At 37.8% G+C, this 24,486-nt stretch overlaps 1 protein-coding gene and 1 pseudogene across 2 annotated transcripts; one reads left to right on the forward strand and one right to left on the reverse strand.

The window, feature by feature from the left end:
* Positions 1 to 13,909: 13,909 nt before the first annotated feature.
* On the forward strand, positions 13,910 to 16,653 carry LOC109014755 (annotated as a pseudogene).
* Positions 16,654 to 17,009: 356 nt separating this feature from the next.
* Positions 17,010 to 19,265, reverse strand: LOC109014754 (autophagy-related protein 13a-like). Of its 2 annotated transcripts, XM_035687261.1 has the most exons (4): positions 19,019 to 19,263; positions 18,509 to 18,784; positions 17,292 to 18,447; positions 17,096 to 17,193 (listed from the first exon to the last, which is right to left on the reverse strand). In XM_035687261.1, the coding sequence occupies exons 3-4, from the start codon at positions 18,408 to 18,410 to the stop codon at positions 17,179 to 17,181; spliced, it is 1,134 nt and encodes a 377-aa protein (XP_035543154.1). In that variant the 5' UTR covers positions 18,411 to 18,447; positions 18,509 to 18,784; positions 19,019 to 19,263; the 3' UTR covers positions 17,096 to 17,178. The 2 variants fall into 2 exon arrangements, with proteins under 2 accessions (XP_035543153.1, XP_035543154.1); XM_035687260.1 differs by having other exon boundaries at positions 17,010 to 18,451; positions 18,513 to 18,784; positions 19,019 to 19,265.
* Positions 19,266 to 24,486: the final 5,221 nt, after the last annotated feature.

Consider the following 24,486-nt stretch of genomic DNA (forward strand, 5'->3'; position numbering starts at 1 on the left):
GGCCCATGGGCCACACGGAATGAACACTTCAAGTTGGGTTGTTAGATAATTTTTGCTAACTAAAATCTTGGTCCCCTTATTTGTGTGTCTTAAATTTCCTTTAATAATGTAACTGGGGTACAAAAGATAAATATGTGTCTACACAGAAATTTTACATATATAAGACATCTATAAATTAACGTGACTTAATATGATCCATTAAAATTGTAAAATCGTTTTTATTGTGAAGTAAATATGATGTACCATGTTAGACCACATTAGTGTATAAGATTACTTGGATATAAAAACTAAATTTTGGTGAGATGATTTTTTTTTCTAAGCTAAAGTATCCTGACAATTATATTCAAGTAATTATATTTTATAACCAGTTAATAATCGAAGCTTGAATACCAATGAAATATAAATCAAGTCATGTATCAATCAATCTAAAGATCATGATCACCACTATATATCGAAGCTTCCAGTCAAACTTTGAATACAAGAAGTAGTTGGATGAAACATCAAGCACTTAATTGAGAGAAGAAAAATGACAACTTTTTGTCCCTTTATATATGCTCCTCATCAACAATGTCTCCATTTGAGTAAAAAATTTCAAAAGCAATTCTTTCAATAATTTTGTTACATTCATTATCAGTTTTGTCAAACATTGTTTTCCTCCATTTAATTTTCTAAATTGGATTATTTTATTTTTCTTTCTTCCAGCTTGGTGGAACTCGATTTGGGCAATTTTCTGCAGGGATCCCATCACTTAATCTTTTAGCTTACATGTCTAATAATATTAGTACCCTCGTTACGAAAAAGGATTAGAAAAAAAAAAAAAAGTTCAGCCATTAGGGACAGCATATATACAAGAGAGACGTACGACGCAAAGCTAGCTACAACATTATAACGCCACACGGTTTCAAACTTATTTTATGTTCATGCCCCACACGGTTTCATGCCACAGTTTCATCATTATGACGGGAAAAATCTAGTCGTACATACATAAAACTAGCATAAAAATGAGTAGTGTCAACCTCAGCCAGGTACTCAATTGGCCCAATCAGGTTAACATGCTCCCTTCTTTGATAGACTTAACTCTAAGTGATTGCAGTCTCTCCACAATGGCACCTCAATTGCTTGCCAATACTAATTCCTCAATACAACTTCTATTTCTAGATTTCTCTACCCATTATCTCAAATGCTCCATATTTCGTTGGTTGTTCAACTCCACTACAAGCCTTGTTGATCTTGATCTCAGTTATAACGGGTTACAATGCTCCATTCCGGATGCTTTTGGTAGCATAAGTTCTCTTCAAAGACTAGATCTCAGTGGAAATCAACTTGTTGGCAGCATTCCAAAATCTTTTTGGAATTTATGCACCTTGAATTCATTGTCCCTTTCCAATAACAATCTCAATGGAAACATTTACAAATTTATGAGTAACGTGTCAAGTTGCTTGGTCGGTTCCTTGCGGAATTTCCAAATAAAATGCAATAGATTCACGGGGCCATTGCCTGAGAGCATTGGTAACTTTTCCAATCTCAAGGCATTAGGATTACATTTGAATAATTCCATGGGGCCATTGCCAGAGAGTATTGGTAACTTATTCAATCTCAAAGTTTTAGGATTATTTGGGAATTATTTCACGGGGCTATTACCGAAGAGGATTGGTAACTTATCCAATCTAGATTGGTAACTTATCCAATCTAGATTGGTAACTTATCCAATCTAGAGATCTTGGATGTTGCTAATAATTCCCTTGCAGGGGTGATATTTGAAGTCCATTTTTCAAATCTCTTCAAACTGAAAGATTTATCTTTTGGACTTATAACTCTTTGGTTTTGAGCTTCAACTACGATTGGGTTCCCCCATTCCAACTGGATATTATTGATTTGAGTTATTGTAGAATGGGATTTACTTTCCCAAAGTGGCTTCAGAGTCAAAAGAATTATCGTATACTTGATATTTCTAATCCTAGAATTTCTGACATTGTCCTTGCTTGGTTATGGGACTACATTCCTAGGTTATTATGTATGTCTAACAACAAGTTGCATGGGAACTTGCTAGACTTTTCATCATCCAGATTCCATGATTCTGCTTATATTGATTTGAGCTCAAACTTTTTTGATGGTTCAATACCACATTTTCCATCAAATGTTTTGTCACTAGACCTATCAAACAATAAGTTTTTTGTGACAATTTCCTTTCTATGTGAATTCAACACTCCAACACTACTGTATATTTTAGGCCTCTTAAACAAGACACTCTCGGGAGAGCTTCTAGATTGTTGGACGTATTTTTAAGACTTAATTGTTCTTAATTTGGCCAACAACAATTTCTATGGGCAAATACCTAGCTCAATGGGCTCCCTAATCTCGATTCATGTTTTGCATTTAAGGCACAATAGATTTGTTGGGAAGATGCCGACGTCCCTTCAGAATTGCAGTAAGTTGAAAAACATCTAATTGGGAACAAATAGTCTTTCAGGAATGGTACCTACATGGATAGGTGATAGTCTACCTAATTTGGCTATTCTTAGCCTACAATCTAATCAGCTTTTTGGAAGTTTGCCTTTAAACCTATGTCATCTATCACATATTCGAATTTTAGATCTATCTTCGAATAAGATTGAGGGAACTATTACGGAGAGTATCTACAATTTGACTACAATGTCTCTGTCTATAAATCAGTGTCATATCGTCTTATACCACAGGCAGAACTTATAGTGACCATGCATGATTGGTATGGAAACGAAGGGAGTATGAGTTCAAACATTCCTTGATATTTGTGAAGATGATTGATCTTTCTAGTAACAAACTACATGGATAAATTCTAGAAGGAATCAGTAGTCTTACAAAGTTAATTGTGTTGAATTTATCGAGAAACAATTTAACTGGGTTAATCCCTGGGAAGATCGGTCTATTGAGAACTTTGCAGTCTCTTAATTTATCTTGAAACTAACTTTGTGGTGAAATCCCAATGAGCATTTCCAACATAAGTTTTCTTAGTCAATTGGACTTGTCCATCAACAACTTATCCAGCAAAATCCCAACAGGAACTCAAATCTAGAGTCTTAATGCTTCTACATTTTTGGGAAATCCAAAACTATGTGGCTCTCCACTTCCAAAAGAATGTCTAGAAGATCTTCATCCAGTGAAATCCCAATTAGCATTTCCAACATAACTTTTCTTAGACAATTGGACTTGTCCATCAACAACTTATCCAGCAAAATCCCAACAGGAACTCAAATCTAGAGTCTCAATGCTTCTAGAAGATCTTCATCCAGTCTACGTGAACACTAGGGGCCACAAGAATGAAAATCTTCAGGCAAATGATGATGATGGATTTATAACTAAAGGATTTTATGTTGCTGCAACTCTCGGATTCATAGGAGGATTTTGGGGGGTGTGTTTCATTTCAATGCTAAACATACGGTATATAATGAAGCGTCTTACTTCTATTAGCACAACCCAATAGCTCGGCATGATTTGTGGGATTCAATGGAGTGAAAAGGAGTCCCAAAACTGCCGAAAAGATAAATCTCGTGAATCATGCTATATTGATGGAGAGACGTTGAAGGAGTCTCAATAGTAACAAATTCAATCCAAAATGGTAGTTCAACAAGATAAGGGGAAACTCCAACAAATGAGGATGAGCATATCTCAGATTCAACTAAATTCAGTTCACTCTCAATGGTGTTTGAAATCAGAATTGATGTAGAGCTTGTCATATCTTGGTTATCTCAGATTTTATGCAATATCTAAGGATTTTATACCATCTGTTATGCATTTTCCATGTAATTTGTTATTTCGCTTTCATGTTTAAATAGACGTTGTATTCCTCAGTATTTGGTAAGCTTAATGCCTTGTGTTCACGTTCAATAATACAAAGCAGTATTTTTTTTCAACTCTTTACTCTGTTATTTTCCATTTCTCTTCTTGGTATCACAACCACAGTGAACACACGACACAAACCCAAAAGCAGCTCCCTTCTGCAACCATGACTTCACCATCCCTCAATGTTGGGGATTTCATTACTCTCAAACTCAGTCCCACCAATTATCCATTGTGGCGTGAATAAGCCTTGGCCCTTGCAGAAAGCCAAGAGTTGCTCGACCATCTTACCAATGAAGATCCTGCCCCACCTAAATACACCATACCAGATTTCAATAATACCACAAATGCAGACACCTCTACACCAAGAATGACCGAAGCATACATTGCATGGCGAAAGGCTGATCGTCTTCTTCGAGAGTGGATAACCAGTACACTCTCTGAAGAAACACTCGGCCTCATCATGGGCCTAGACACAACAAATGCAGTCTGGAAAGCACTGAAGAATGCCTATGCAGAAGATTCACAAGAACGTGAATTCACACTCAGACAATAGGTGACATATCTTCTGAAAGAAGACGACAAAATGATTGGGGAGCATATCCGAACCTTCAAAAGCTTATGTGACAATCTAGTAGCAATTGAGAAACTAGTTCCAGACAAAGAAAAGGTATTTTGTCTTCTCACTAGTCTTGGCCCTCAATATGAAACTTTCACCACTACTATGCTCAAACCACCAAGACCATCATACTCTGAGCTTGTCTCACAACTTCAAAGCCTTGATCAACGATGCAATTGGTTCTCAAATCATGCAAATGCCACCTACTCATTCTCTCCTCAAATGGCATTCTACGGACAACAACAACGGCAATTTCAGCAATCCTCCTTAGGATATCAAGGTAACAAATAGAAATTTATTTCAACAAGAAGAGGATTTCAGGCACAACAACTAAAGGGCCAAAACTGTGGCTACTCCAACCCCACGTCGAGCACTCAACAAAGATGCCCTCCACCACCTGGTGAATGACGTATGACACCTGCCGAAAGATACCTTTATCATGAAGAAAAATGCCAATATTGTGGAACTGTAGGACACATTGCAAAAATATGTTGGTGGGTGCCAAAAAAACCAACTCAACATGAAGACATACCGCAACCTCTAGCAGCACTTAGCTTGGATAACACCATCTCTGAAACAGAATGGACCTCAAACACAGAAGCCTCAAACCACATGACAGGTAAGCCAGGTATGTTAACGTACTGACCTTAGTATCATTTCTACTCTAGATTCTTGGTGATCCTCACAGCGGTGGTGGTGGTGGTGGTGGTGGTTTGAACACTCTGAGTGACCAGAGTTGTGAGACAACTTTTGCAGCTCAACATTCATGGCTGCCAGTTGCTGCATAATAGCATCAGATTGACGCTTCAAGGTCAACATCTCAGTTTGTACTGTCTTAAACTGGGAATCAGTGGATTTGTTGAGGTTCGTCAGACCTTCTTGCAATTGACTCAACCTTGTACCATCTGCCATTTGTTTCTTGTAAGCGCATTGAGATCGAAATCTCTGATACCAAATTGTAACACTCACAATGTAATAAAAACTGTAAATGGGTTTTTGAGCTCACTTAGAGGGTGAGAATCCTCCAGAAACTTGAGAGAGAAAGGTAGACGAAGGAGAAGGGAAACCTATGAGAATATATTTCTGCTAGAATATTCGATACGCAGCTATTACACGCCTATGTGACTTATAGCGCCCACTACTGCTAACGGCTTTGACAGAGCCTTTAACCAATCAAACAAGAGTCTGAATAACAAACATAATAAAAGGGTAAAACAGTAAATGACAACAATTGTATGCCTTTTAAGGCCTAAATGTAAATAACTGGACTCAAGCCCATCTGTATGCTTCTCACGTCTGGCCCAAACTTCTAGTGTCCCTGGCCTACGATTAGCCCAGCCCCTAAGCCCGATACGTGTGATAGTCGTGCATGGAGGAGGTGGCTAAAACCGTTCCTTTATGGTGTGCACGGGTTGAGTCACAGCGTCTTCACAGTGGAGGACAAAGGGTCTAAGGGTGTGAGGCTAACGGCTTGATGCCGTGTGTTTGGGGGGCTAAAACGTATCGGAGGGAGTCATGGTGATGGTGGTTGTGTCCGATGGGTTGCCTCGCTACGAACTCAAGTGCGTCATGCATACGTGATGAGCTCGGTTTGATTTTGGTGTGGCGTAACTCGGCTTGCTGTAAGGGATGACCAAGACCTACGGTGGTCTCCATGGTGGTGCAATCGGCACTATGGTGGTGTAATGTCTTAGACCTAGGTGATAGAAGGGCTGAGGGGTGGTTGTCCGAGATGGAGGTTTGTTGCGCTGTTTTGGGGCTGCTGAATGTGGAGAAGCAGTTATGAAGACTGGTTGGCAGTGCTGGAGGTTGGCGTAAAATGGGGAGATGGTAGGTGAGATCTTTACCAGTGTGTATGGAGAATTGCATCAGACTGAACGGTGATGAGAGGAGAGGGAGTACCTACAGGGAAGATGAAACCCACGGATGAAGAGATCAGTTATGGAATGGGGTTCGAGTGGGGTGTTTGAATGAGGATGGGCTGGAGGTTACAACTACGTGGGAGAGGAAATCGGATGCAGAGAAAAGTGAAAATCAAGAGGGAAAGGGGAAAGGAAAACCGTTGGGGGTGGGGAGAAGAGAACCAGAGAGGAAAAAAAAATCTTTCCTACCTAAATGACGCCCTTTACTCCTCTGCGGGCCTGGGTATTCCACTATGGATTTATGTTGGGTAAATATATATGTTGAATGAATGTAGAAATGGAGTAGTACGTGGAAGAGAGAGCATTGAAATCAAGTTTGCGTGGAGAGTTGCCGGAGAAATCGACGTAGCAAGCATTATTAGACGACTATTGTTGTGCTATCGGGGTTTCCCGGTGAGGATTTCTTCGTGGACGACCTTCTGGACTTGTCTAATGCAGAGTTTGAAGATGGGAACAACTTGTAAAAGATTCCCTTCAGCTCATTCAAGTAAAATAAAAAAATTGTTCGTTTCATCAAATCAATCCATGTTAGCACTTCAGTACGCAATATCACCCTGACAAGAAGAGAGCTCAGAAGCAATAGGTAAATTTAAGAATTGTTCTTTACGATGCAAAAGCGAGCCATACAGCCAGAGCTACCTAATACGTAGACAAAGCAACAAGTCAATGATAAAGAAAAAAAGAAAAGAAAAAAAACAATATCCATATGATCAATATATAAACAAGATTGAAAATTAAGCATGAAAACTTTAAAAAAGCAACAGATCAAAGATTCCCCGTAGGTACCAATGTCTGGTGGTGTGTTTTCTCATAGATAATCGTCGTGAGACCTCCTATTGATCGTAAGTCGTCAGTCATCCAATGTCTGGTTCTCAACAAACCACTATCCATCGCAGTAGAATCATCTTTGGGTGGCAATCGATCTCTGTTTCCCATCAAGCCACTATCCATAAAAGTAGCATCCTCTCTGGGTGACACTCGACCACAGTTTCTCAACAAGTCACTATGCACACATAACCAAGCTCCATACAAAAAGCCCTCCTATTCAAACTGAGCCGGATGAATAACCCAAAGTTCACAATCGTGATCAACGTGTCCCAATCTCCCACAACAATAACATAAATTTGAAAGTTTCTCATATTTCATTTGAATCCACTCCGAAGTAGAATTTATACAGAGTCAATCATTTTACCATTATGTAATGGACCCAATATATCAACTAAACTAGTGGAAAGGAAGAAGTAAGAAGATAATAAGAAGATGTAAAGAATTAGGAAGGAAGAGAGAGACTGAGAGAATTAGAGAGGATTGAAGAAGATTGAGATCGAGAGAGAGATAAGTTGCATGAATAACATCTGAGTTTCCTCCTTCATTGAATATGTTTTTATAGTTACTGCATGTGCAGAACGACATCGTTTACAATTGTATCAAAACGCACGTTTCACTTATTCTCTTATCAACTAAACGACCATGTCGTGCTTACCACTTTTATTTACATACAAACGACACTTGCACTATACTTGCTAACAGAATTAACTAACATCTATATTAAGTGTTGTCTTCATGGTTCTGTTTCTCCCAACATCTGCATATTGCAGCCCCTTACACACCCCTCCCCTTTAAAGCAACTTGCCCACAAGGTGAGGATAATGTTGTTTGAGCTGCCAGTATGGTTCCCACGTGGCCTGGTCGAGAGTAGTTCCTTACCGCTACACCAAAACTTCAACTAATGTTCGATTGTGCCGCTTCCTGGTTTGTCTTTGTAGAATAGCTTGAGGCTCAGGTACCAATTCTCCAAAACTATCGACTGGAGGTAAGGTTGAGAGGGGGGATACCTGCTGTCCAACTTTTTTCTTTAAACAAGAGACATGGAATACGGGATGTAGGTGAGATTGTGGTGGTAATTGCAATATGTAAGCAACCTGACCAATCTTGTCCAAAACTTGAAAAGACCCATAAAATTTTGGAGATAGCTTCATATTCTTTCTGACTAGTAAGGAGTTGTCTATATGGTTGAAGGCGTAGAAATACCCAATCCCTTACAGCAAAGGATCTCTCAGTATGTCTTTTATCAAATTGAGTCTTCATTCTGTCTTGAGCCAGTACTAAATTACTTCTCAGGGTGTCTAAGATCTGTTCCCGGGTTCTAAAAATCTCTTCCACAGCTTCATTAGATGATAGGCCTGGAATATAGTCTTGTAGCTTGGTTGGTGGCACTCCATAAACAACCTCATATGGGGTGAGTTTGGTTGAGGCATGGAAGGTGGTATTATACCACCATTCAGCCAAGGGTAACCACTCAACCCATTGTCTTGGTTTGTTTCCTGAAAAACACCTCAGGAAATGTTCTAAACATTTATTGACAGCCTCAGTCTGGCCATCACTCTGAGGATGGTAAGTTGAAGAATATGAGAGGTTCACAGCTTGGAGTTTGAAAAATTCTCTCCAAAAAGAACTTGTAAATGTAGAACCTATATCTGAGACAATGCTTTTAGGCATTCCATGAAGTCTAAAAATATTATTCATGAAAATAGAAGCTACTTTAGTTGCAGTAAAGGGATGCTTCAAGGCCAAGAAATGAGCATACTTAGATAATTGATCTACAACCACCATGATCATTGAGTAGCCTTTAGAGGAAGGCAACCCCTCTATAAAATCCATGGAAATGTCTTTCAAATTTGTTGAGGAATTAATAAGGGTTGTAGCAACCCAACTGGAAGGACAGTTTCACTTTTGTTTCTTTGACAAATCTCACATTTCTTAATAAATCTTCTTATCTCAGATTTCATGCCTGGCCAATACAAATCACTTCTAGCTCGATGTAATGACTTGTGAAATCCTGAATGACCAGCATTAGGACTTGCATGAATGAAGTGCAAGATTTTCAGTTTTAACTCAGCACAATCAGGGATGTAAATCCTTCCCTTTCTGAATAAAACCCCTCCTTTCCAAGAATAACTCACATTGGAGTTGGAAGTCTGCTGTATTTGAGGAAGTTGTTGTACCATTTGGTCAATCGTATAAGCTTTCTTGATGTCTTCTAACCAAACTGGGTTGGGAACAGTTATGGTGAGTAACATTGAGTCTTCTTCAGTTTCACCTTGCCTGGATAATGCATCAGCAACCTTATTATCCACACCTTTCTTGTACTCGACAGAAAAGTCATAACCAAGCAACTTTGACAACCACATTTGTTGAGCAGGAGTGCCAATCTTTTGCTCCAACAAATACTTCAAGCTGTGATGATCAGTCTTCACAATGAAGGAGCCTCCAAGCAAATAAGGTCTCCATTTCTTGACTGCCACTACTAATGTCAGGAATGCTTTTTCATAGGTTGATAGCAGCAAGTGTCTACCCTTCAAAGCTTGGCTTAAGAAGGCTAATGGCCTTTGGTGCTGCATTAACACATCTCCTACACCACTAGCACACGCATCACATTCAATTATAAACGGTTTAGAAAAATCAGGTAAGGATAAAACAGGAGGTTGAGTTACAGCTTGTTTAAGGTGTTCAAAGGCAGTGGTTGCTTCAGCAGTCCACTTAAAGGCTTCCTTTTTCAACAAGGCCGTGAGTGGGGCAGCTATGATGGCATAATGCTGGATGAATTTCCTGTAGTAGCCAGTCAAGCCAAGAAAACCCCTCAAAGCTTTCACAATTTTGGTATTGGCCATTGTAGCATTGAGTCCAGCTTTTTCTGATCTGCTCTGACTCCTTCCTTGGAGATGAGGTGCCCTAGATACTCAATCTCAGTAGAAGCAAAGTGACACTTTGATTGTTTTGCATACAACTTATGGCTCTCCAAGGTATGTAAAACAGAAGCTAAGTGGCCCAAATGAGACTGAAAATCTCGACTGTAAATCAGTATATCATCAAAAAATACAATGATAAATTTTCTCAAAAATGGCCTAAAAACATCATTCATGAGGCCTTGAAATGTGGAGGGTGCATTAGTGAGTCCAAAGGGCATTACAAGGAACTCATAATGACCCTCATGTGTTCTAAAAGTTGTTTTTAAGATGTCTTCTTCCTTCATTCTAATCTGATGGTAGCCTGATCTAAGATCAATCTTAGAAAAGACACTTGCTTCAAAAAGTTCATCTAATAATTTATCTACCACTAGTATAGGATACTTGGTTTTAACTGTTGCCTCATTGAGTACCCTATAATCTATACACATACGCCAAGAACCATCCCCTTTTCTTACCAAAAGTACAGGTGAAGAAAAGGGAGATTGACTGGGTCTTATAACACCTGACTGCAGTAGTTCTGTGACTATTTTTTCAATTTTAGTCTTTTGATAAAAGGGGTATCAATAGGGTCTTACACTCACTGGTGTTGTGCCTTGTTTTAATATAATTTGATGGTCATGAGACCTTGGAGGAGGAAGGCCTTTTGGTTCATCAAAAACCTTTTTGAATCTAGCCAGTAAGTCTAAAATATCCTGAGGTAGCTCAGTTGGTATCTCATGAGGCTGAATAGGTGTAATTTGCAAAAAGAGACCCTTAGAGTTTATTAAGGAAAGTGTAGCAATTTCAATGTCATCAATTAAATTGTGAGAAGTAGAAACTAACCCTGTTAAGGAAGTGAGGTTGTTCTTATAAGTAAACTGCATGTAAAGCTTACCAAAATCCCATAAAATGGGACCTAAAGCCAACAGCCAATGGATTCCCAAAACGACATCACATCCACCCAGTTCCAAAAGCAGCAGTTCAGTTTCAAAGGTTGTGCCCTGAATGTGTAGATCCACTCCTTCACACCTGCCCACACTATGGATCATGTCACCATTTGCAATTCGGACTGGCATAGGACTAGAATCTTGAATTAGCAATCCACATTTCTTTGCTACTGTAGTATCCACAAAGTTGTGGGTACTGCCAGTATCTATTAGAATGGTGACCCTTCTCTTCTTTAACTGACCAAAAACCTTCATTGTTTTTAAGCTAGGTGTTCCAACAATAGCTTGCACAGAGATGGATGCAATTCTAGCCATATCTTGCATATCTTTATCATCTATAGTGAACTGCTGGTCAGAATCATCCTCTGTATCCAATGGTTCTAGCTGAGACAAATCCATGGTTTCCAAGACATACAATCTTGGTTTAGAACATTTATGGCCTTGCTGCCATTTTTCATCACAAAAGAAGCAAAGTCCTTTTTTCCTACGATCTTGCATCTAGGTGTCTGATAATCTTTGATAAGAAAGTTTAGGGGTAAACTGCCCCTTGGTTGGGGGAGGGCCCAAAATTGAAGGAGTCTGAATTGGTCTCTGTGAATGAACTGATGAGTCAAAGAATTTGGTGCTCCAGGGTTGCCGTGTACTAACATATTGCTCTTGAATCTTTGCAAGCCCAAAGGCATCATTTAAACTTTTGGGACTTAGGGTAGGTTTGGGGGGTGAGATGAGAATTTTGTGTTTTGTTTTGAAGTTTAAAATATTAAGTTTTAATATTATTATTGTTTTGGGATTTAAAAAATGTGTATTGGGATTTTAAAAAGTTGAATTGTTTATTATATTTTGTATGGGGATTTGAAAAAGGTGTAATGATGAGATGAGATTAGATGAGAATTTTGTGTTTTGTTTGATGTTCCAAACCTGCCCTTAATATCCTCACGGGCAGCCTAACTTCATCCCTCAAGCCACTTAAAAAGCAGCTCAATTTATTTTTTTCAGAAATGCCTCTTACTCTATTTGAGATTAACTCAAATTCTATTTTATAAGCTGTAACAGATCCCACTTGCTTTAATCGTGTAAGTGATTCCATAGGATCATCATAGGGAGATGAGCCAAAACGTACTTGAATTGCTTGGGTCAGATCCTCCCAAGAATGAAATACTCCTGCTTCACTGGCATCTTGAAACCATACCAATGCTTCATCATCCATATGAAAGGAGGCAATAAAGATCCTTTGCCCTGGTGGCACTTGATGGTAGAGAAAGTATTGATTGGCCCGATATACCCAAGCCGAAGGATCTTTACCAAAAAATCTTGGAAACTCAATCTTGATGCCCCTCAAATTTGTTCTGCCAACTAGTTCTCGAAAGGGAACCTCATCCCCACTGCCGTGTGTGTCATGGTTTCTGTCAACATTGTGCATGCCACTAACGATTTTTGGAACCTCATCATGACCCACTGAACCATTAAGGGAAATCTTGGAAATCTGTTGCAAAATTTCTGTAAACCGGTGATCTTGTTTCTCTCTATCAAGTCTTGCCGTTTCTTGTTGTTGAACCAAGATAGCTATGGTGTCCTCGATTTGCATTCTTTGACAATCGTGTTGCTGTTTCAGCTGGTTCAATGATTCGACCACCTGAGCATAAGATCGTGTGCCTTCTACCATGGCTCTGGATACCAAATGTAATGGACCCAATATATCAACTAAACTAGTGGAAAGGAAGAAGTAAGAAGATAATAAGAAGATGTAAAGAATTAGGAAGGAAGAGAGAGACTGAGAGAATTAGAGAGGATTGAAGAAGATTGAGATCGAGAGAGAGATAAGTTGCATGAATAACATCTGAGTTTCCTCCTTCATTGAATATGTTTTTATAGTTACTGCATATGCAGAACGACATCGTTTACAATTGTATCAAAACGCACGTTTCACTTATTCACTTATCAACTAAATGACCATGTCGAGCTTACCACTTTTATTTACATACAAACGACACTTGCACTATACTTGCTAACAGAATTAACTAACATCTATATTAAGTGTTGTCTTCATGGTTCTGTTTCTCCCAACATCTGCATATTGCAGCCCCTTACACATTAGCAAAGGCTTAGGATATCCAACTTCACACGAATTCTAGAAAATTCTCCTCAAGCCAGTGTACTCTCAGGTAAAACAACATCCTACATTCCCTAGTGAGTTACCAATGAGACGAACAATCGAGCCATTCATACAATTCAAGGGTAATCATAGAGTCTAATCCAGAAAGATGCATAATTCAAGCAAAGTTTTGAAATTTGACAATTCCCTTCATAGTCTTGCATCAATATAAGACTTATATATATATATATATATATATATATATATATATATATATATAACAAGGGCTATTGCGTAGGACATGGGCTTTATCCCAATGCTTTGAAAATTGGGCAAGAAAGATTCCATTACTGAGATCAAAGAACTGCATTCCGTTCGGATTCCACACTGACTTCATCATGTTCTTAAAAGCTTCATTGTTAACAAGCTTACTAGATAACAGTTTAAAAAGAATGCAACAATCAGACTAATCCACTGTGAATACAATAAGTGGTTCTTTAAGCGCAGTCCCTGAGTTTTCTATTTCTACAAGTGAAAATTTTCCACATGAAGAGACAAATCATCCCCAGCCCAATACTAGTATCACTCCCTGAGATTGAGTAGCACTGGCTATCTCAATTTCAAATACCTAAGTGATGGGGTTTTCCTTCAGTAGAGCATAGATCTCTTACATTTTTTTATTTTTGAAACTGCGATAGCCATATTTTGTTGTATCATGCATTCATGTTACATCCCCAGCCCATTCACTAAAAATCAACGTGCTTTTGTGCAAATTTGTCCTCTTATGTACATGCTTCCTACTTCCAATATTGGTTGTTTACGCCAAAATTACCTTTTGGGATGGATGTTAGCAATTTTCCTGCTTGGGTCAGGGGTTTTGACATTGGTTTAAGGTTAAGGATCATGTGCTCTGGGATCTTCTAATATATGTGCTTGGAAAGGGTTGTGTGTAACCTTAAAAGCATTAAACTGCTTAAGAAATGGAGCATGATCTCTTTTTCGAAATGAGATCTTCAGTGGGCTCCCCATTGATTCTTTGGCCCCTTGTTTCTTTTTGCATCTCTGCCATTGTAATTTCAATAATATCATAATTTATCTAGGTAAAGTTTGTCTCTGAGCTGTTCATTTCTTGATGTATCTGTAGCTTGTACCACCCCATTTCTTACTAGAACTTGTTCTTTTTCCCTCATAATTGTATGTTCAGATCCATAGGAAGTTTTCCTGCTGGCGTTATTCTTCATTCATCCCTAGGATCAGCTGAAATGGTACCAGAATTTGCCAAGCTTGGTGCTTACTTTTCATTCTCTGGATATCTTATGTCCTTAGAAGCAAGGAAAGAAAAGAAAATGATAAGGGCGGTAAGTTGATATAATTCCAGTTTTGCACTACTAAAAGAAAGAAAAATTAAGATCGAACAATTCCAATAGCTTTATTTTTTTTTCAATTGAAAATAAAATAGGAAGGCCAATTTCCTTTTGTAGGTACCTTCTGAGAGGATTTTATTGGAGTCAGATGCACCTGATGCACTTCCAAAGTCTGAACTAGATTCACTGTTTATGGTTGATGGAGACCCCTCCATCCCTGAAGCGCTACCAGGGCAAGGGGGGAAGTTTCCTTCAAATGATGGCAGTTCCAGTAATTTTTCTTATGCTGTAAGAGATGTGTCAACACTGCCAAAAGACACACTCAAATCTCAATCGTCCAGCAAACATTCAGAATGTGCGTCTCTTACTTCACCCTCATTTCTTTCCTTTATAGTTTGAATGGTTAATTTACTTTTTATAGGAATAGGGTAAATCAATTTTTTAATTCTTTTTGTTACTTGCACCTTGAGGCATTTAGAATTAGTGAGAATTGCAAGGTTGTAAAGAGACAGTCTTTGGTGCTATTTTAAGTTTGAAACTACAAGAAATTTTGGACAAATTAGCAGATCAGAGATTCATGAAACAGGACTTACTCTTGTAAAGGATTTCTACAAGTGCTAAGCCTGGTTTTAGGTGTTAATTAACGGGACAGTTATGGGCTTTTAACATGTCTAGTGCGGTTTACTGATAAAAAAAAAAGTTATGGGCTTAATGATTTTTTTTTTTTTTGTTGGTAACGAGAGCTCTTAGATAAGTTATGGGCAGTGAATTTAGTAAAGAAAAAGGTTTTACCGAATGCAACTTGCAGGCCGTGTTTATCAGAAGAAGAAAATATTGCTCATGCCGTTGTTCACTGTGGGGCTGTGCAAGATTTATGGAGGTTTTATCTCCCTGAGTTAATAATGGATAAGCAGCTGTCTTTGGTGGAGATGGCCATGCAACTTTGTGAAAGAAATATGGCAGAAAAGATGTCTACTTTCTTTGCTTTGGCGTGGGGTTTTTGGTACCGCAGGAATAAGTTTGTGAATGACCAGGTACTGTTAGGGCCTGCCAGTGTTGCTGAGAATGTTAATGTTCTGCTGAGAAGCCATGCTCAAGTTAGTATAAAGACACGAAGTGAGACTCTGAAGCATTATAAATGGCATCCCCCTTCGGCTGGTAGTCTGAAACTAAATGTAGATGCTGCGGTCTTTCCTGAGTGGGATAAGGCAGGTGTGGGGGCAGTGTTGCGAGATGAGAATGGCAGAGTTATGATGGCTTTTAGCCGTGCAGAAATTCCCTTGGAAGGTTCCGAAGGTCTTGAGCTTCTAACCATCTTCAGAGGCATGCAACAATGTGTTACTATGGGTGTCTCCCATCTGGTTGTGGAAAGTGACAGCTTGTTAAGTATTGAGGCACTAAATGATGATAGCATGACTAACTCTATGTTGGGTGTGCTTTATTATGAGATAAAGAAACTGGCTAGTTGTTCTGCTGTTTGTATGTTTTCTCATGTATATCTGGAAGGCAACAGGGTAGGCTCATAAGTTGGCTAGAAATGCTTTTAAGGTTGATAGTATGGAGGTTTGGTGGAATTGTATTCCAGACTGTATTTCTCAAACTATATGGTTTGATGATTGTCTGTAATCGTTTGTTTTCCAGTTGATGAATGAAATTATCATTTTCTATCAAAAAAAAATAAAAAGATAATGTATGATACTAGGCGTGCTTTCACTTCCCTTTCCGGGTCATAGTTTTACATGCTTAGGAGTGCTGCTGACCCTATGCTATGGCTCATGAGGCTAATAAAAAGTGTATTCTTTGATCGTCTCCAGGTACTCGATTACGTAGCATCCTTTGTTGATATGAGCAAGGAAGAACTTGCAGAAGTTAGTTACAACAATGCAGTACTCCTGTTCTCTTATGATGGTTCAAAAGTACTCCAGGAAAATTAATGCAGCTTTTCAGATGTAGAACGGGCAACAAAGTTTTTTATTTTTCCTGTGTGTATATGTTATCCTCAATTATGTAATACACATACCGCCCTTCATGATTATTGTTATAACTTGTTCAGAACTTCAAAAGAATCCAAGTAGTTCTATATTCTCAATAACTCTGTAAACATGTTCTAATCTAATCTTGGACAATGATTGTTTTGGTGTGGCCAGGAATCACATGCTTTATGTAATTTCATTTATTCAGGTCTAATTTTGGATATTTTTTTTCACTTTCAGTTATTTGTTGGCTGGAAACAGCATTTTGGGGAACTCATAAGGGGTTCTTAAGTTGTGGAGCTCTAAAGTAAATTTGCTAGGGTGAAGAAGACCCATGTTACGCTTTTTATATAGGACGAACTGCTTTAATTGTGGATGCTAAATGTATGTTTAAGAACTTTACTCGTTTAGGCAGTGAGTTTTAATTGACAATTGTATACTCTTACTGCTCAGTAAGGCAGATTAGTGCTTTAGTGCAACAGTCCGGACCTACCCTTTTATTTTCTGTCTGGATCTGGATTTCATCAGAAAAGAAAAGAGATACGCTAGAAGGGAAAGGGACCTCAACACCCATAAACAACAAATGCACTTGTGGAGATAATAAAAACTAATAATAATACCTTCTGGCCAGCATAATGATTCTGCATCTCTCCAGACCTTAAAGACTCTATTTTCCTAAAAGATGGAGTTCCACAAGGAGACTCCTGTGATGAAGGATCAGTCTTTCTGCTTCTGGGAGATAAAGGTGGGAGAGAAATTCTACTTGGATCAGAATAATTGGGAGAAAGGTATCTAGAATTCCTGCTCGCCATTGAAAGTGGTATACTTACAGGAGCAGTTTCTGGACGTACACGTGTTCGCATAGGATGATTACCAGTGGAGACATATGATGGAGAAGACGGAGATGGAGATGGAGAGAATGGAGGTGAAAGCTGATAACCATCATAACTAATAGTCCTTTGATGGATTGGCATTCTATAATTTGGAACTCTATTACTATATATATCAGTAGGTGGAGATGGGCAGTCATATGGCAAAGCAGATGGGCGATATGCAGGTGGAGATCCAACAACGGGTTGATTTTGTGCAGAAAAAGCTTCTCTGTGGAAGCCACTTGTCCAGCTGTGTGGACGTTGAAATGGCACAGGAAATGGAGCTCGTACTGCTCTCAATGGAAAGGAAATAGCACGAACACCCTTCTCCAAAGAGGGAAAGAACCTCAGAGGGTCGGTGTTGGGGCTACCAACATAATCTGTAATAATCTTTGGTGGCAATGAGGTTGAAGGCTCAAGGTTAAAGTCGGTTAGTGTTTTATGGTATGCCACAGATATGCAAAGGCGGCCAGGGAAGGCCTCCACATGATTGAAACTGTGTTCCTCCATCATTTCCTCGTCCACCCTTGAGAATGGATCACCAAATGAAGGCACCTTGTAAATGATGTCAAAATTATAAGTCTGACTTGATCTACTTAGCTGCCGGAAGATCTTATATGCTGGGAGAAGCCTCATTTGTGAATAAAGAGCCCGTAAAAGTATTATTGACTTCTTGTATGCTTTCTTGTATAAGGCAGAACTTTCACGAGTTTGAGCAGCCACAACTCGTGGATTTTCATACTGAACAACCCACCTCTCTATAACTGTCTCAACAGATCCCCCCATTGATTTAGAACCTTCATGAACCAGTATTACATCGATTATCATTGGCTCCATCAGATTTCTGTGCCAGAAACTCAAGTTATCCAGAGCTGCAGGACGGTCACCTAATACTAAGTTGAACCATTTGTCACTCTTTCTCACATGAGAAGCCGATGACAGGTCCCCACTACGACCATGTGGACGACGAGAAGGAACCCTCGAGTCCAGAATAATGTGTAAGCTCTTTAATAGAAATTGGGAAACGATTTGTTCCAGTTTTCCCGATTCAGGCTGAGAATTACCCTGCAAATCCATCTTACAACAAAAATATGTCTAACTACATACCCATTTCCCAATCCCTCTCGCAATGCATTTCCTTCGCAAGCAATCCCTACCCAGGAAGCCTATCTTTGCCAAGCTTACCGAACTTGGTTACAGACAACAAACATGAATACTCGATATTTTGTTTAAAAATTCAATAACATGTTCTCACATATTAACAGATCATAAGAAAATAATGTAAAACAAGCCGAGCAAATGTTTTGTGTACCTCGGATTCGAAAACGTTGATGAATTAAATTAAAAAAAAAAATCACCCTGAAAAGAAGAGAGCTTGGAAGCAATAGGTAAATTCAAGAAATGTTCTTTACGGTGCAAAAGCGAGCCATACAGCCAGAGCTACCTAATACCTAGACAAAGCGACAAGTCATTGATAAATAAAAAAGAAAAGAAGAAAAACAATATCCATATCAATATATAAACAAGATTAAATCTTCAGAAAAGAAACGAGGAAGCCCACTAATGATGGATGCGAAGAAATTAGGCATGAAAACTTTAAAAAACAACAGATCAAGGACTTGGGTCCCAGAAAAATCAAGATGATAAGGATTTTGGCAGAAAAAATAGAAAGATAAGAAACTTACTCAAAGCCAAAGGGAGCGATGAAATGAAACTTAACCAACCCAATTACAGGCTTAATGTAGCAACAATTTAAGGATTGCGTAGAGCGCACAAAGCCGTGGAGTATGTCCTTATTTTTCTATTGGGGTAAAAGAATTCCATCGTGGAATGAAGGTGGGCGCCGTCTGGTTTCAGCATCAGATGGAAAGACACGATTCCTTCCTCACTTTTCCATCGAATTGCTGCAGAACTCCAACACTGTACGCGACATAAAATATATAGACATAACTATTTTTAATGTTATATAGAAAGGGAAATACAGGACTTGTACTAAACAAAATGAGTGATTTAATTATTGATGGGAAATGCCATATTAAAATGTAGAATATAATCATAATGCAAAGAAGGAAAATTCTGAAGGAGCACGGAAAGTTATGTAGAGAGACCCATAATAAGATAATTATGTGGGCAAAGCTGGCCTAGAAGGGAAAAAAAAAAAAAAAAATCCATTTTTTAATTTATCGGACCTAATGTTTTTCAAATAGATTAAGCGAAACTTGAATAACTAGAACTTGAATAACTAAAAGTGTATCTAACATTAATTTAGGCCTAGTTTGTTTTCAGGAAACTTCTCAATTCATCTCATCTCATCTAATCATTACAATTTTTTTAAATTTCTATACAAAATAAATTAAATAATTCAAATTTTTCAAATTTTAAAATAAATATAATATTAAAAAATATATTATAACAATATTCGATTTAAACAAAACTCTTTATTTTTCACAAGAGAAAGTACAGAACTAGGCCAATCATCGACTTCAACCAAAATAATGTATTGAGCCTAGGGCTGGGCCTAGAACTTAAGAAAAAAGAGTTACACCCACGCTGATACTGGTAATCTTGAGGCCACCACAATCTTTTATACTGGTAGTCATGTTGTTATTTAGTGGTTAATATAAGTGTGATAATAATTCCACAGTGCTTAGAAGCAAAGTTGAAATAGAAATATGAAGTTCATACTCTTTTTGTGATTTGAAAAAAAACGTAAATTCAATTTGAAAAAAACGTTTTATTTGAAAAAAAAAACGTAAATTCAATTTGTGATTGCAGAAGGAAATATAATTTTTAAAGTTAGTTACGGTATTTTTTTCCTAAAAAATGTGCAATTATTTGAGGGAGCTATTCAATAAAAGTTTTAACTTGGTGTTTTTTTTATGTGAACTTTTAACTTTTTTACGTGCTTAAAACACTTTTTTTTTTATCTTTTTTATTTTTTATAAATTTATCAAACATATATTTTTTTTCTTCAAAAGATGTTTTAGGCTATTAAAAGCTCTACCTTGTTACAAAAAAATGATAGGGTCTTGTGTTTCGAGAAGCGGTCATATCACTATAAAAATGCAATCTTTCATGCTGTAAATCATTTTGTAAATCAGCACAAACTTATATCCATGCTAACCTAAGAGCCCATTGACCTGTAAGAAAGGTTTTTGTCTTTCTAGATCCATTACTTGTGTAAATTCCCTAGAGTTTATTGGCTGAACTTTAAGGCTTAGAGTAGAAGAAAGATAAATACATGATGAACCACATAATGTTTATATTTGTTCCAATGAATTTCTCGAATAGTATCAAATATTTAATAAATATTAAAGAATTCACTTTATGTGCATATATACCTTATATTCTATACTTTAGAGTTCGATCGCGAACTCAAGGAGATTCCTATCTTATTTGAAGGCCCATGTTTTGGTAGGAGTGATAATATATATATATATATATATATATATATATATATATATATATATGAGAAATTCTACTCATCATTTGGTCCAAGTTTTCTACACCGCACACTTGACGTGGAGAACTCGGTTCTCAGCAACCCCTCACCCGAGACTTCCTTCCCTTGGTCGACTCCTTAAATAAATAAAAAATCTAACACAAAAACAAAAAAATATAACAAGAACATCAGCAGGAAATTTAACTAAATTAAATACCACAACTAGAAAATCGAATAAAGATATCTACTAAGAACAATTTCTCAGATCTGAAAAATCTCGATTTTACCAATAAACCTAGCATAAACTTACGAAAGACATGATCTTTGGGGGCATAGTTTTCAAAAAAGAACATGTCTTTGAAGCAGAAGATAATGAAAAGAGATTTCGACAGTACTTGGAGAGAGATTTGAACAAAGCTACACTACACAATCTGAAATTTTTTTAATATGTAAGGGTGAATAAATAATAGCTTGTTGACGATAAGAGAGAAGATGGAGGAGGACACTGTTGGAACCCTAGAGAGGAAATAGAAGACACGAAGTGGGAGAAGTGAACTGGATGAACTGAAGACATACGAAGTGAAGAAGGGATCGGGAACTCAAAACGGCAGTGCACAAGGCCTCTTCAAAGCGCACCGTTTGGTTTTAATTGATAGAAATGCACATTTAGATAAAGTAGAGAAATAGGTTTATTTCTTCACTTGCTTGTAATACACAGCGTTTTAGTGTTTACACTAAAACGGTGCGTTTTCAATTCTGTCTTTTAATTTACGTGAACAGTGGTCATTTTATGGTTTTTTCCAGAAGTTTGTTATGAGTGGAGTATTTGACAGAGAACCGGGGGGGAGTACAGGGGTCTTTGATCATTTTGAAAAGTTATCTGTTGTAGTGGAGGAAGGAATGACCTCGAATTCATTCCATCGTGGTTCATAATGCATTTCAATATTCCCTCATCTTCCTTGTCTTATTATCATTGTTCATCCCCAACCCAGTAGCACTATTCGGATTCCATCAAGGGGCTTTAACAAGTGGTATCAACTCTGAGCACCGATCCTGCCAACCTTTCCTTCCGCAAATTCAAACCAGAAATTGAAGATCCATCCACACAGTTCCATTTCAACGCCCGGTGATCAAGAAAGCCATAAACCATACATAACTCTGAAATCCAGAAACTCATAGACCAGAGGTCCTGCCCAAACACACAGCCATTCACAATCCAGAAACCATCAAACAGACATCCATACACCTTACCCAAACAGAAATTCATAAACCAGAATACCATACAAGACCATGGCTGATGCCACTAGATCCAAACACATGCAACAACAGATTGACAGCCTGGAGGAGAACCATCAAGCAACCGAAACCCGCCTCAACACCATTGATGAAAGACTCGACCAGCTCACTGAAATGGTTCTCACCTTGGTAGCTCACCAAGGAAACATGGCAAGGGACCTGCAGAACCAATAAGAAAATGATCAGCAACAACAAAGGGGCCCAAATGTGAGAGGTGTTCGCCTAGACTTTCCTCATTTTAATGGAGACAATCCATCAGCATGGATTTTCAAAGCTTCACAATACTTTGAATTCCATCAAACTACCCCTACCCAAAAACTCTTGTTGGCCTCATACCACATGGAAGGGGAAGCTTTGTTATGGTACCAAGAGGCCTTAGACACAGTCCAATTTGTGAGCTAGGAAACCTTGGTGCGGGCTATGTTGGTTCGTTTCGGGCCAATTGCCTACGACGACCCATGGAGACCTTGACAAGGTTAAAACAAAGCACCACGGTAGCAGCCTATAAGGCTAGTTTTGAGGCACTGTCAAATAGAGTTAGGGGCCTATCCGAGCACCATAAATTGAGTTGCTTTCTTAGTGATGAAATATAAACACATATGTTCCAATGAATTTCTTGAATAGTATCAAATATTTAATAAATATTAAATAATTCACTTTATGTGCATATATACCTTATATTCTATACTTTAGAGTTTGATCACGAACACAAGGAGATTTCTATCTTATTTGAAGACCCATGTTTTGGTAGGAGTGATAATATATATATGAGATTCATCATCTAGTCCAAGTTTTCTACACCGCACACTTGACATGGAGAACTCGGTTCTCAGCAACCCCTCACTCGAGACTTCCTTCCCTTGGTCGACTCCTTAAATAAATACAAAATCTATTACAAAAATAAAAAAATATAACAAGAACATCAGCAGGAAATTTAACTAAATTAAATACCACAACTAGAAAATCGAATAAAGGTATCTACCAAGAACAATTTCACAGATCTGAAAAATCTCGATTTTACCAATAAACCTAGCATAAGCTTACGAAAGACATGATCTTTGGGGGCATAGTTTTCAAAAAAGAACATGTCTTTGAAGCAGAAGATAATGAAAAGAGATTTGGACAGTACTTGGAGAGAGTTTTGAACAAAGCTGCATTACACATTCTGAAATTTTTATAATATGTAAGGGTGAAAAAATAACAGCTTGTTGACGATAAGAGAGAAGACAGAGGAGGACGCGCGATGGAGCGTTCATGAAGGGGAGAACGTTGGAACGTAGGGGGGTTGGAGAAAATTTGAACCAAATTTCAAAATGGGAGACGTAAAAAGTACGTTTTAGTTTAGCAGGAATTAAAAAATAAAAAATAAACACGTCAGCTGTAGAAGGACTATATATGTTGTACTATTGAATCGCAGCATGTTCTCTCACACAAAAAATTGAGGAACAATATTAAATAGAGGAACATATCTCGAAAGCAAGAAAATCCACTTTAGCTAGCTAATTGACCTAAAGATGTTGAACAAGAAAAACTTGAGGCCTATAAAGAAGAGGGAACGTTGATCCTATTCCGTTTGGCATCTTTGAGGATTATGAGAGTTTCCAAACCTTAAAGCTACATAGGATAGAGTGGATGTCCTGGGGAATAAGTTTGATCATGTATTAACTTCTTTAACTGTGTGGAGGAATTTAGTAAGGATGTTAAAAGGTTGTCTCTATGTCATTTTCCTTTCTACCAGGTTGTTAGGTGCTCTTGTTAAGTTCTTGATGTGGTCTATGTTGTGACCAAGTGCTCATTTTCTCTTAATTGGTTACAAGTCTCGCATATATATTTTAAATCTCGAATCTTGTTTTTAAATTCAGCATATGACTTTTAAATCGAGAAAATTATTTTGGGCTTACATGAGTCAAAAACTTATTTTAATGGGGTATTTTAGTGTTATTAGACCAACCCTAATTTTCAAGAAAGCCTCTTTAATTTTGGAGCCTCAAAAATAATATAGTTTTAAAAAATCATTTTATTTAAATGATTTTATTTCTTGAGGAATATTATTTAATATTCATAATTTTATTTTATGTTAAATACTCTATTTATTTAGATGATTTTATTTCTCTTAAGAAATATTTATGAAAACTCGTCATTTTATTTTAAGATGAGAAGTATTATTTTTGGATCAATAAATAAAAGTTGAATTTTACATATAGTCTCATTCCTTCTTGCTTTCATTTCTCTACTTCTTTTCTTTCGTTTAGTTTATTTTTTTTTTCTCTATGTTTAATCTCCACCCTAAGATTTAAGTTAGGAACCGCAAGATTAAGGCCTAGATTAATTTTCCAAAAATCCTAATTCCTTCTTTCTTCATCTCTCTCACTTTCTTTTTCCCCTTCCCCCCTTGCGCCGCCCCCCCCCCCCCCC

Source organism: Juglans regia, unplaced genomic scaffold, assembly GCF_001411555.2.
Source record: "Juglans regia cultivar Chandler unplaced genomic scaffold, Walnut 2.0 Scaffold_94, whole genome shotgun sequence".
Lineage (NCBI taxonomy): Eukaryota > Viridiplantae > Streptophyta > Magnoliopsida > Fagales > Juglandaceae > Juglans > Juglans regia.